Source organism: Prionailurus viverrinus, chromosome E1, assembly GCF_022837055.1.
Source record: "Prionailurus viverrinus isolate Anna chromosome E1, UM_Priviv_1.0, whole genome shotgun sequence".
Lineage (NCBI taxonomy): Eukaryota > Metazoa > Chordata > Mammalia > Carnivora > Felidae > Prionailurus > Prionailurus viverrinus.
Window position 1 is genome coordinate 9,525,535 of NC_062574.1, and position 12,027 is coordinate 9,537,561.

At 48.2% G+C, this 12,027-nt stretch overlaps 1 protein-coding gene across 2 annotated transcripts in view; it reads right to left on the reverse strand.

Moving 5' to 3' along the window:
• PIGL (phosphatidylinositol glycan anchor biosynthesis class L) overlaps window positions 1-12,027 on the reverse strand; it is an 81,889-nt gene that overhangs the window by 18,210 nt on the left and 51,652 nt on the right. For both annotated transcript variants that reach the window (XR_007146916.1, XM_047833025.1), the window contains exon 3: window positions 4,566-4,656. Coding sequence is in view for 1 of the 2 variants with exons in the window: in XM_047833025.1 (XP_047688981.1) it covers window positions 4,566-4,656 (91 nt within the window). In the remaining variant the exon portion in view is untranslated. The remainder of the gene's footprint in view (window positions 1-4,565; window positions 4,657-12,027) is intronic.

A 12,027-nucleotide genomic window follows, 5' to 3' on the forward strand; every position in this document is an offset into this window, starting at 1 on the left:
GTCAGCACAGAGCCCGATGCGGGGCTTGAACCCACGGACTGCGAGATCATGACCTGAGCTGAAGTTGGATAGTCAACCGAGTCACCCAAGCACCCCTTTTTTCTTTTTCTTTTAAAATTTTTTTAATGTTTATTTATTTTTGAGAGAGAACATGAGCAAAGGGGCACAGAGAGGGAGACATAATCCGAAGTAGGCTCTGTGCTGTCAGCGCAAAGACATGGGGCTGGAACCCATGAACCGTGAGATCATGACCTGAGCTGAAATCGGACCCTCAACTGACTGAGCCACCCAGGCACCCCAGACACCTGTAGCTCCTTCTAGAACTCCATCCACTTTTCCCCCCTTACTTGCAGAGATCTTTGTTTAGATGAAATCTTGCTCAGACCCCAATCAACAGGAGGTAACAGTGGGGCTGCTCTTTTCTCAAAGATGGTGGTTCTCAACGGGGAGCAGTGTTGCCCCAGGGACATCTGGCAACGTCTGGAGATACATTTGCTGTGATGAGTGACGGGTGTTGCCACTGGGTAGAGAGGTGGGCTGTCAGTGAGGAGAGGCCAGGGGTGCTGCTAAGCATGTACAGTGCAGAGGACAGTCGACCATAACAAACAATGCTGTGGTCCCAAGTGTCATGGCGCCCTGAGGGAGCAGGGACTAGGTATGTTTGGTTCACTGCTATCTCGAAGTTCACAGCCAGTAGTGAATATCACATAGTAGGTGGTCAGTAAATATTTGTTGGATGAAAGGTTGAGATAGGGGTTGGGCCCAGGACCTTGCCTGCTTGTTACCCAAAGACACTACCAACCCCCTACACTGTTTTATATAAAGGGCAGCATTATAATGCTTTTCAAGGCCCTGTCCGGGCAGCGGAGCCGGGACCAGATAGTACACGGTTTCCTTCCATCACACTGTGCTCACCACTGCAGAGCCAGCTTTTGGTTTGGACAGAGGAGAACTTTTGGTATCATCCCAGCACAGCCCAGGTGAGACTCTATCTTCCCAGGTCCAGCCAATACTTCCGGTCCGGAGGGGGCACCTGGGCCCTCTGATCCTGCCATCGAGTGACTTCTCACCTGTTCACTGCTAACTCCTCGCCCCTGGCCCTGCAGGGCCTATGGGGGTGGGAAGGTACATTTCACTGCATCGTGGGGGCTGAGTCGTGATTATGGCCCTTCATGTCCATACTGGCGATGGTGTTAGCATGGCCTTATACTCCGCTGATGTATTAGTGCAGGCCAGGGAAATTGTTCCTGACTGCACTGTGACAGCTTGAGAGTTTCCTTATTTATTTATTTAAATTTTTAATGTTTTTATTTATTTTTGAAAGGGAGAGACAGACAGAACATGAGTGGGGGAGAGCAGAGAGAGAGGGAGACACAGAATTCGAAGCAGGCTCCTGCCTCTAAGCTGTCAGCACAGAACCCGATGCGGGGCTCGAACCCACAAACTGTGAGATCATGGCCTGAGCCGAAGTCAGACGCTCAACCGACTGAGCCACCCAGGGGCCCTGAGAGTTTCCTTATTAACAGCAAGGTGTGTTAAAGAGCTGTTTTAGTGTTATTTTATTTTTTTAATATTTATTTTTGAGAGAAAGAGAGAGAGAGAGAGAGAGAGAGCACACACATGTGCACAGAAGTGGGGGAAGGGCAGAGAGAGAGAGAGGGAGGCAGAGAGTCCAAAGAAGTTTGGAGACGCTCAATCAAGTGAGCCACCCACGGGCCCCTAAAGAGCTCTTTTAAACCAGTTTTCTTGTGTATGGAAATTAAATCAACTCAGGGTTGTCCTGACAGTGAAGGCCCCTCACTCACTGGAATGAAGGTGAGCACCTCAGACAACAGGAAAGAGCTCCAGGTCACCAGGTGGCAGTTGACGGTGGTGGCAGTTTGAGGACGAGCCCCGTGTGGGGTCTATTCTTGTTCTTGGGGATATAAAAGGTGTCACGGGGGCACCCGGGTGGCTCTGTTGGTTAAGCATCCGACTTCGGCTCAGGTCATGATCTCAAGGTTCGTGGGTTCGAGCCCCGCGTCAGGGTCTGTGCTGACAGCTCGGAGCCTGGAGCCTGCTTCAGATTCTATGTCTCCCTCTCTCTCTGCCCCTCCCCCGATCACGTTCTGTCTCTCTCCCTCAAAAATAAATAAACATTAAAAAAAATTTTTTTTTAAAAAAAGGTGTCATGTGTAGTCCTTGCCACCATGGACCTTCCAGCCTAGTTTCAAGACACAGTCTGTACTTCAAAGAATAAACAGCAATTCGCAGGATACACATCAAATACTGTGGGAATCTGAAAGAGGGCTGAAGAAGTCAGGGAAGGCTTCTTGGAGGAGGAGGCTTTGAGGTGGGCCTGGATCGCAAATCAGTTTTCTAGGACCCAAACTCAGGAGACTGTTCTGAGAGCCAGAATGGCACGCAGAACTATCTGTGCTCTGAGACCCCTCCCTGGGTGCTCAGAGCTGTGGCCAGCTCGAACGTGGTCTGGCCCCTCAGCAAGGACCAATCCTGTCCACCAGCGTGCAGTACTTGAGGGCCAGACCAAGGAGGGCCAAGTTCAGAAAGATGGGAGTTGATCTCACAAGCGAAGTTCCTGGGGAAACCAGCAGTTGTGAGAGTGTTTGGGGACAGGTCCTGGGGAAGCCACAACTGTGGGGAAACGGGGTCCCAAGGGGGATTGCAGAGCACTTCATGGACCTCACTGTGTTACTTCAGGCTCTGAAGACCGGTTCTGTCTCCCGTTCAGGGCTGTGGAGCCCACGTTCTGCCTGCGTGGGCTGGGGTGGGATGGCCAAGAGAACCCAGGCAAGCCCAGTCAGCGGGGCTGGCATTTGACTCCGAGGCCCGTGGACCCTTCCCTCCAGCTTTCACACTCAGACCCTCCCGGAAGGAAAAGCTAGGAAGAGTGGTGCTGCGAGCTGTTGGTGGCCATTTTTCCAGCCAGGAGAAAGAAGGCAGCGCACAGAGCAAGATGAAGAGTCCCGTCACCTGCGTCTCGGCCTTTATGTGAATCACAGTGAGCCACTCAGGTGCCCCTTTTGGCCTCTGTGGACTAAGTTTCATTTGTGTTTTGTGTCATGAGGAAACAAGATGGTCTTCAATATAAATAAATAAATAGATAGATAGATAGATAGATAGATAGATGTGACCGCCCCTCCGACAAAAGAAAGAAAATGCTACATGAAATATGCCCCCCCCAAAAAAAAACGAAAAGAAAGGAAAATGATCTGACCAATACGTCAATGAAAATCTGTTCTTAGGAAAGGTCTAATAGGGCGCACCTGGGTGGGTCAGTCAGTCGAGCGTCCAACTCTTGGTCTCTGTTCAGGTCACAATCTCATGGTTCGTGAGTTCGAGCCCCGCCCGCATCGAGTTCTGTGTTGACAGCCCAGAGCGTGGTTGGTATTCTTGGGATTCTCTCTCTCCCTCTCTCTCTCTCTCTCTCTCTGCCCCTCCCTTTGGTATCACTCTCTAAATAAATACATAAATAAATAAATAAGGAAGGTCTAATAAGTCATGGGGCGCCTGGGTGGCTCAGTTGTTTAAGTGTCTGACTTCGGCTCAGGTCATGATCTCACGGTTCGTGGGTTCGAGTCCCATGTTGGGCTCTGTGCTGACAGCTCAGAGCCAGCTTGAGCAGGCTGTCTCTCTGTGTCCCCCTGTCTGTCTGCCCCTTCTCCATTCATGCTGATTCTCGCTCTCTCTCTCAAAAATAAATAAACATGGAAAAAAAAAGTCTAATGAATCAGTTTACTCAGTGAATTCAGCATTGATAAAAGCCTAACGTGTTTGTGTGCCAGCGGGACTCATCAAAACTTAAACCAAAAGATTAGGGCTTTAAGTGGTAGGATTTTAGGCATTAACCCGTGAGGGATTATTATTATTATTATCTTACAAGTGGACAGTAAGCCTTCTGAAAAGCCTTAACATCAAACACTGGCGACAGCCAGTCCAGGCAATCCTGGTGGAACTGAGACGGGGGCCCCCACACTTGTTCATCTCGGCAGGGAAGTGTGAATCTCCATCACTGCCCTGTCTGTGACCAAAATGTCCTCCATGTAGGGCATGTGAATTTACCCGTGTGCTTTTCTGGAGTGAGAAATTGAGGTCTAAGATCCTAGTGGCTTCCACCTGCTGAGCTTGGGCAAGCTGCTCGGCCTCTGGGAACGCGAGTTTCCTCCATGTCAAATGTAACAACTGTACAACTGTACAACTGTAACAACATTTATCTCTTAGAGTTAGAACGGCCCTCTAAACGTGACAATGCTTCGTGAAAGGCGAAATTCTGCACGACGCGTCACACATGGCACAGGCTCCAGGGGCCCTGGGTGTTTAGGGGCGGGACAGAGTTTGGGGTGGGGATGGTTAAGGAGGACACAGTTTGGAAAGAAAACCTCTGCCTCTATCTGAGCCTGATAATTTGGTTCCGTGGTCTCACAAAAGGTGTGTTTGTTACTCTGAAGGTTGAAAAGAGAGCCGGGTGGGGGGGGGAACTCTTTTTGAAGTGGTTTTGGAGGGCAGCCATAGTCAAGGTGTGCCTGGGACCCCCCGCTTTGCATTCTAGGAGGGCATCCCCTTACCAGGTTGATGCTGTTCACTTCTATGTGCTGGAGGAGGGTGCTAGCCACATGCTCTGTGTCCCACTGCACACCTGGGTCATCTGGGAAATCCCTGGAAGGAAGGAAGGAAGGAAGAAGCACAACTTGAACATATGTTCTAATCAGGTGTGAACTTCTCCCTAAGCTCTGGTAGGAGTGTGCCAGTCCTGTGATAGGAATTCTATGGGGGCAGGGGAGCACCCTTAAGTATCCAGATTTCGGCGGAAGAGAGATTTAGAAGCGTGACGCAACGAGAAATCGGTGCACAGTTTCACACGACACACTTTTGGAGCTTTGTGCTCGCTGCTGAGGGGAGGAAACACACCAAAGAGACGATCTGGGGAGACATATGGGTTAACAGCAAATGTGGACACAGCCGAATGATATGTAAGAATAGTAACAATAGCGCTTTGATAAAAAGTACGAAGCTATGTTACTTCATTTAACCTCATGAACACCTGCTGAGGGAGCCTTTACAGAGGAAGTTGAGAAGACTGCTTGCAAGATTGTTAGAGTTGGAATCGAACCCACGCTTCCTGACTGCAAAGCAAAGACGTTTTAGCACTAGGGAGCCAGCAACATCTTCTCTCCAATGGGGCTGCACCACGTGAGGCTGGCCTCAGGATAAAAGTCTCTGTAGATTAATCTGCACCTTATCTGTGTCTCCACTTGGCCGCGCCATAGACCTGTCTCCTCCCATGTCTGTTTTTTGTGCATTGATCTATAGCATCACCTAACATGAGACCAAGGCCTCAATTTGAGGATGTTATTCATATTCTTTTCATTTACTTATTTATTGAATCTTTATTTTCATATATATATATATTTATTTATTTAAAGTTTATTTATTTTGTGTGGGGCGGTGGGGGGGGGGCGCGGGGGGAAGGAGCAGAGAGAGAGGAAGAGAGAGAATCAATCGCAAGCAGGCCCTAAGCTGGTAACACAGAGCCCGACGTGGGGCTTGGTCTCACGAACCGTGAGATCATGACCTGAGCTGAAATCAAGAGTTGGACACTTAACCCACTGAGCCACCCACGTGCTTCTACTTCTTAAATTTTTAATTATAATCTCTACCCCCAACGTGGGGCTCGAATCCATGACCCCAAGATCAAGAATGGCATGCTCCAGCGACTGAGCCTGTCAGGTGCCCCTATGCATAGTCTTATAAATAGATATTCATCTCTCTTTGGCTCAGGTCCTGTGGCAACACCCACAATGGTACTGAGAGGACTCAGGCTCTCTTCCCCACCAGACAAGCTGCTATCACCTCTTTATGGACAGAGACCATTAACTGACCTTCTTCAGACTGTGGTTAAAGGAGAGTCACTGAATGTTTTTCAGCAGGAGAATGACAGGAGCCTCAGCACTTAATAATGCAGTTATTTCCACTGCTTCACTGGCTACCTCTACCCAACCCCTAGGGTGGCTTCTACAGACAGCAGCTGTATGCTTTTCTGAACACAGTCCTGCCAGCCATCCCGTGAGGTTCTCATAATGCTCCTGCAGTGAGAGCTCAGCTGGTGCGGGGACGGATAGGGGAAAAGGGAGAAGGAAGGACCGGTACAAAGTCAAAGTCTAGCCTTGCTCCCTGGCAATGGAGCGGAATGTGGCGCGTAGAACATGACCTGCAGAGCACGACTGCTGGAGAGATACAGGAATCGGGGAAAACACCTTGGAGCGAAAACAGCTACATACAAGCTCCTGGCTGGGAGGTCCACATAAACCTACAAGGCATCGTTTTGGCAAATGAGTGCGTGGATAATATTTACCTGGATGAAGAAGCAGTCTAAGAGAAAGAGTAAGAGAATGGTTGCTACAGTAATTCTTAAGTGCTGAAAGATGAATCCCAGAGTGGGAGAGCTCATCGTCTCGTTTCATTGACCTTCAGAGAAGTGGGACCTGCTATTCGAGGGCTCTGCACTTAGAATGGGCTCAGGGGCGACACCCGCACCATTCCTTCTGTGGCTCCTTCTGTGGCTCCTAAGGAAGTGGGAAGCTGATCATCCGTGGGGGGCTTTGGGATGTAAATATCCCTTCCGTAATCTGGTGCATCTGATATGGCAGCAGTGCCTTAGTGATCAGGTCCAAACTCCTCTCGGGCAGGCATTCAAGATTCCTCTTTATTTGCGAAAGCAAATAAGATAACGCATGAAAACTGTAAAGGGATATGTAAATGGCAAAGTAGTGGCTTCTACTGGAGCATTAGCGTAGGCCCTTTCCAAAAAAAAAAAAAAAAAAAAAAGAGAAAAAGGAAAAGGAAAAGGAAAAGGAAAAGGAAAAGGAAAAGGAAAGAAGAAAACAGAAATCTCCCATCTCTCCTGCTCAGGAAGCCCCTTACAGGCTCTTTGTTGATTGCCTACTTTAGTGGGAAGCGGTTTCAAAGTGAGTTCGGGCATCTGAACAGATGTACGAGACGATCCACTCAGGTAAAGCAAGAAATCACTACTAGAATTTCTATGTTTTTTAAATCTATTTAAATTGCTCATTTGCAGCTGTCTTTTTTTTAAGTTAATTCGTTTTGAGAAAGAGAGAGAAAGAGAGAGAGCGACGCGAGTTGGGGGGAGGGGTAGAGAGAGAGGTGGAGACAGAATCCCGAGCAGGCTCCGCACTGACAGTGCAGAGCCCATTTCGGGGTTTGAACTCATAACTGTGAGATCACGACCTGAGCGGAGATCAAGAGTCAGATGCTTAACCAACTGAGCCACCCAGGCACACTTGCAACTATTTTTATAAGGTATCATATACTAACAGAGTTTAACATGTATATAATTTAAATAAGTAAGTCTACAAATATTAGAAGTGCATACTCAGATTTCATTTCTTTTTTCAGGTGATAATGGTAAAAAATGTTTGGAGATCACTGGTCTAATCTATTCACCCTACATTTTCCTTTATTTGTTTCTGGATAGTTCTCCCCCCTGCCCCACCCCAGATATTTAAGAACAACTTAATTGAGGTATAATTTACATAATGTAAAGTTCACCCATTTTAAATGTACAGTTTTGTGACTTTTTAGTAAATGCATGGAATCTGTACATTTTACTAGCGTTTTGTGTATATTAAATTCTTGATTCTCCAACCCATTATAAGTTCCCTGATGGCCAGATGTTACATGAGTCATTTAATGGTCAGGGTTCAGCTAGGAAAACAGAAACTGCCAGTTGTGGGGTGCCTGGGTGGCTCAGTGGGTCAAGTGTCCAACTCTTGATTTTGGCTCAGGTCATGATCTCATGGTACATGGGTTTGAGCCCCACATCTGGCTCTGTGCTGGCAGTGCAGAGCCTGCTTGGGATTCTCTCTCTCTCTCTCTCTCTCTCTCTGCCCCTCCCCTGTTTGTGCTGTCTCTCTTTCAAAATAAATTTTCTCTAAAAAGTATTTTTTAATGTTTATTTATTTTTCAGAGGTAGAGACAGAGCACAAGTGGGGGGAGGGGCGGAGAGGGAGACACAGAAATGGAAGCAGCCTCCAGGCTCCGAGCTGTCAGCACAGAGCCCGATGCGGCGCTCGAACCCACTAACCGTAAAATCGTGACCTGAGCTGAAGTCGGACGCTTAACCGAATGAGCCACCCAGGAGCCCCTCAAAATAAACACATTTTTTAAAAACTTAAAAAAAAAAAAAAAAAGGAATACAGGGGATTGCTTATCTAATTGAAAAGAAGAGCTGAGAGGCCAAATGGGGAACAATGGAACAACGCAGAGATTGGCAACAGCACTGGAGCCACGGGGTGGCCATGACAGTGGGGTATAGAATGGCAAGAGCTGGGGTCATGGAAAACAAGGTGGAGAAAAGGGGGCAATACCCTGGTCTTCCTTCTTTCTGCCTTCCAGTCTTCCAGCTCTACTGCCCGTTGGTCAAGCCTATTAAGAAGTCAGTTGGGAAGGGAGCCTGGAAAGTGCAGTCTCCATCGGTATGGAGCAAAGACGTAAAGTGTCTGCCAAAGTCTTGCTTACTGCAGATGCCCCATGGATATTTATTTTGGATTGCTGGTCAATCCTGGCCCCAAACCTTCCAAAGACAGCAGCAGTCTGGCCACCTGCCTCACAGCATGTAAAGGAGTCTACTCTTCCAGCCCTATGTTCCGGAACACAATGGTCCACTAGTTGCTTGGGTACAGAGGGCAGTGGGGAGCACTGGAGGGAGGACATGGGGGCCACTGCTGGGCAACCAGGATTCTTGGCTCAGGGAAGGGATATGTGGCATGAGTTAGCAGTCAGCTCCACCCAGGAGCTCAAGGACAGAGACTGCATGCGATTTTTAAAATTTACCTATTTTTAAAAGTTTATTTATTTATTTTGAGAGACAGAGATAACGCGAGCTCTCTGGGAAGAGAGGGAAGAGCAGGGCAGAGCGAGAAGGAGAATCCCAAGCAGCCTCTGCACTGTCAATTCAGAGTCCGATGTGAGGCTTGAACTCATGAAAAACCCCGAGATCGTGACTTGAGCCAAAATCAAGAGTTGGACATTTAACTGCTGGAGTCACCCAGGCGCCCTGAGACTGCACGTGATTAAAGCAGTCTGGTGTCATCAGGGGGCAATGTGAAGTGGGAGAGACATAGATCATAGGGCGGCGGGGGGGGGGGGGGGGGGGGGGGAGGGGAGGTGGTTCAAAACACCTAGTTCCCTGCTCATCACGGGACGCAGGCGGGAGCTGCATCAGCAATAAAGCTGGGTAATCCCGGGCTGTACCCGATGACCTCCCGAGTGCCTTTCCAGCTCTGAAATCTAGGCTTGCACACTGGAAGCAATTTCTGAGTGAGCTGAAAACACTGATCGTGGACGGTAGTTTTTAGGAAAAAGTAGAGGTCTTGGATGGCAAATAACATCGGGATGGTCAAAGCCTGGCTCCAGGGATCCTGCCCTTTCCAGAGCTGAGCCAAGCGCCCAATATTTACTGATGACCCATTTGTATTTCAGTATTTGTCCACTGCTGTGTACCTTGTACTTAGAATGCACTGATCTGGTAACGAGTAGGCACTGGTTAAGTGTTATTTCTCCCTTATTATTTTGTAATGTTTCCCTCACCATTTCTCAAGAGAGGGAGGGATTATTCATCATCATTAGGAATAACTGGTATTGATTAAAAAATTTTTTTTAATGTTTATTTATTTTTTGGAAGAGAGAGCGTGGGGAGGGGCAGAGAGAAAGGAAGGCACAGAATCCAAAGCAGGCTCCAGAATCTGAGCTGTCAGCACAGAGCCTGATGTGGGGCTTGAACTCATAGACCACAAGATCATGACTTGAGCTGAAGTTGGATGTTTAACGGACTGAGCCACCCAGGTACCCCAATTTTTTTTAATGTTTAATTTTGAGGGGGGGGGGAAGGGACAGAGAGAGAGGGAGACACAGAATCTGAAGCAGGCTCCAGGCTCTGAGCTGTCAGCACAGAGCCTGATGTGGGGCTCAAACTCATGAACCGCGAGATCATGCCCTCAGCTGAAGTCAGACGCTTAACCTACTGAGCCACCCAGGTGCCCCTGGGATTGATTTTAGACTGGTGTCAGTCAGTAGCTGCTGATCTGTGACCCTGAAGAAGGGCTGAACATATATATAGATGTTTTCTCCAACATGTCTTGTGCTACCGAGCTGTGATGGAGCTCCAATATGACCAGCATTCCCATAGAGATGAGGACATCAAAGTCAGGAAAACAGCCTTCTGCTCCCATGTTGCTGGAATCCTCCCTTCATGTGGAATGCCAGTGTCTGACCTCTGCCTCTGATAAGTTGGGATTCCTCCCTGCTCTTCTCTCTACCCTCCCAGACCTAACATCATCTTCAGGGCCTTGCTTCAGTGAGGCCTCTTCCACAAAATCTTCTAGAAGGAGTTTGGGGCCAACTACAAAGTTAGAGAGCACAGCCCCCAAGATTGCCCTCATTTTAAAAAAAAAATTATTTTTAAGTAATCTCTACACCCAACATGGGTCTCAAACTTACAACCCCGAGGTCAAGAGTCACCTGCTCTTCTGACCGAGCCAGCCAGGTGCCCCGACTTCCCTCATTTCTGACCCCAATGTCAAGTTCAGGGTTTCCCCAAACCACCCTCAAGTTTGATAATTTGCCAGAAGGACTCACAGAACTCAGTGAAAGCTTTATACGTACAATTATAATTTTTTACAGGGAAAGGATATGGATTAAGTCAGCCAAAGGAAGAGATGCTTAGGGTCTGGGAGGGTTCTAAACGTGAATGATCTATTGTCCTCTCCCTGTGGAGTCAGGACCCGTTATTCTTTTTTTAAATTTTTTTTTAAATGTTTTACTTATTTTCGAGACAGGGAGAGACAGAGCATGAACAGGGAGGGTCAGAGAGAGGGAGACACAGAATCTGAAACAGGCTCCAGGCTCTGAGCTGTCAGCACAGAGCCCGACTCGGGGCTGGAACTCACTGACCGCGAGATCATGACCTGAGCCGAAGTCGGCTGCTCAACCGACTGAGCCACCCAGGTGCCCCAGGACCCGTTATTCTGCCAGCACTGATGTGTGACAACACACGTGGAGTATGGCCAACCAGGGAAGCTCACCAGAGCTTTGGTGCTCAGAGTTATTACTGGGGTTCCATTACTTAGTGTGATTGATTGATTGATTGTCCACGTGGTTGATCTCAGCCTCCAAGTGGACTGACACTGGATGGCCCAAAGGTCCGAACCCAAAACCCTAAAGATACTGCTGTCAGCTTTGATGCTGATTACTTCACAGAAGCCAAGGGCAAGGGCTAGATCCCTCTTTGGGCAAAGCCCAATTCTTTACTATAAACCATCCTTGCATTTAGGGACTTTATTGAACTTTTCTCCCCTCTTAGCACCTCATTACATATAGTATTCCAGGGGCGCCTGGGTGGCTCAGTCGGCTAAGTGTCCGACTTTGGCTCAGGTCATGATCTCGCGGTTTGGTGCGTGAGTTCAAGCCCCACGTTGGGCTCTGTGCTGACAGTGCTGAGCCTGGAGCCTGCTTCGGATTCTGTGTCTCCCTCTTGCTCTCTGCCCCTCCTCTGCTCTCTCTGTCTCTGTCTCTCTCTCTCAAAAGTAAATAAACATTAAAAAAAAAAAAAACATAGTATTCTATTATTTTCTATTGCTTTGTGGTGGCCTCCCTACCTAAAGTCAACATATGATATAATCCAAGTGAAAGAACAATTTATTTAAATAAACAACAATAAATAACTGAGCTGCTACCATGTGCAAGGGACTGCATTAAGGGGATTAATCAGCACCAGCTGGTTGACGGAAGTAGCCTCGATTTGGCCGAGCCGAAGGCAGCTATCCCAGCCTTTGGGGGTTGCGACACGCAAGTAAGAGCTTTGGGAGATAGCAACTTTATGAAACAGATGGGGCGCCAAAAATACCGTACGAATCGCCTACTGGAGCAAGGCATCCCGGTGGGATCACCTCCCCTCAAGGCAGGGAAATATAAAATTTGACATTGGGAACCTTCACACAGATGCCAAGGTGA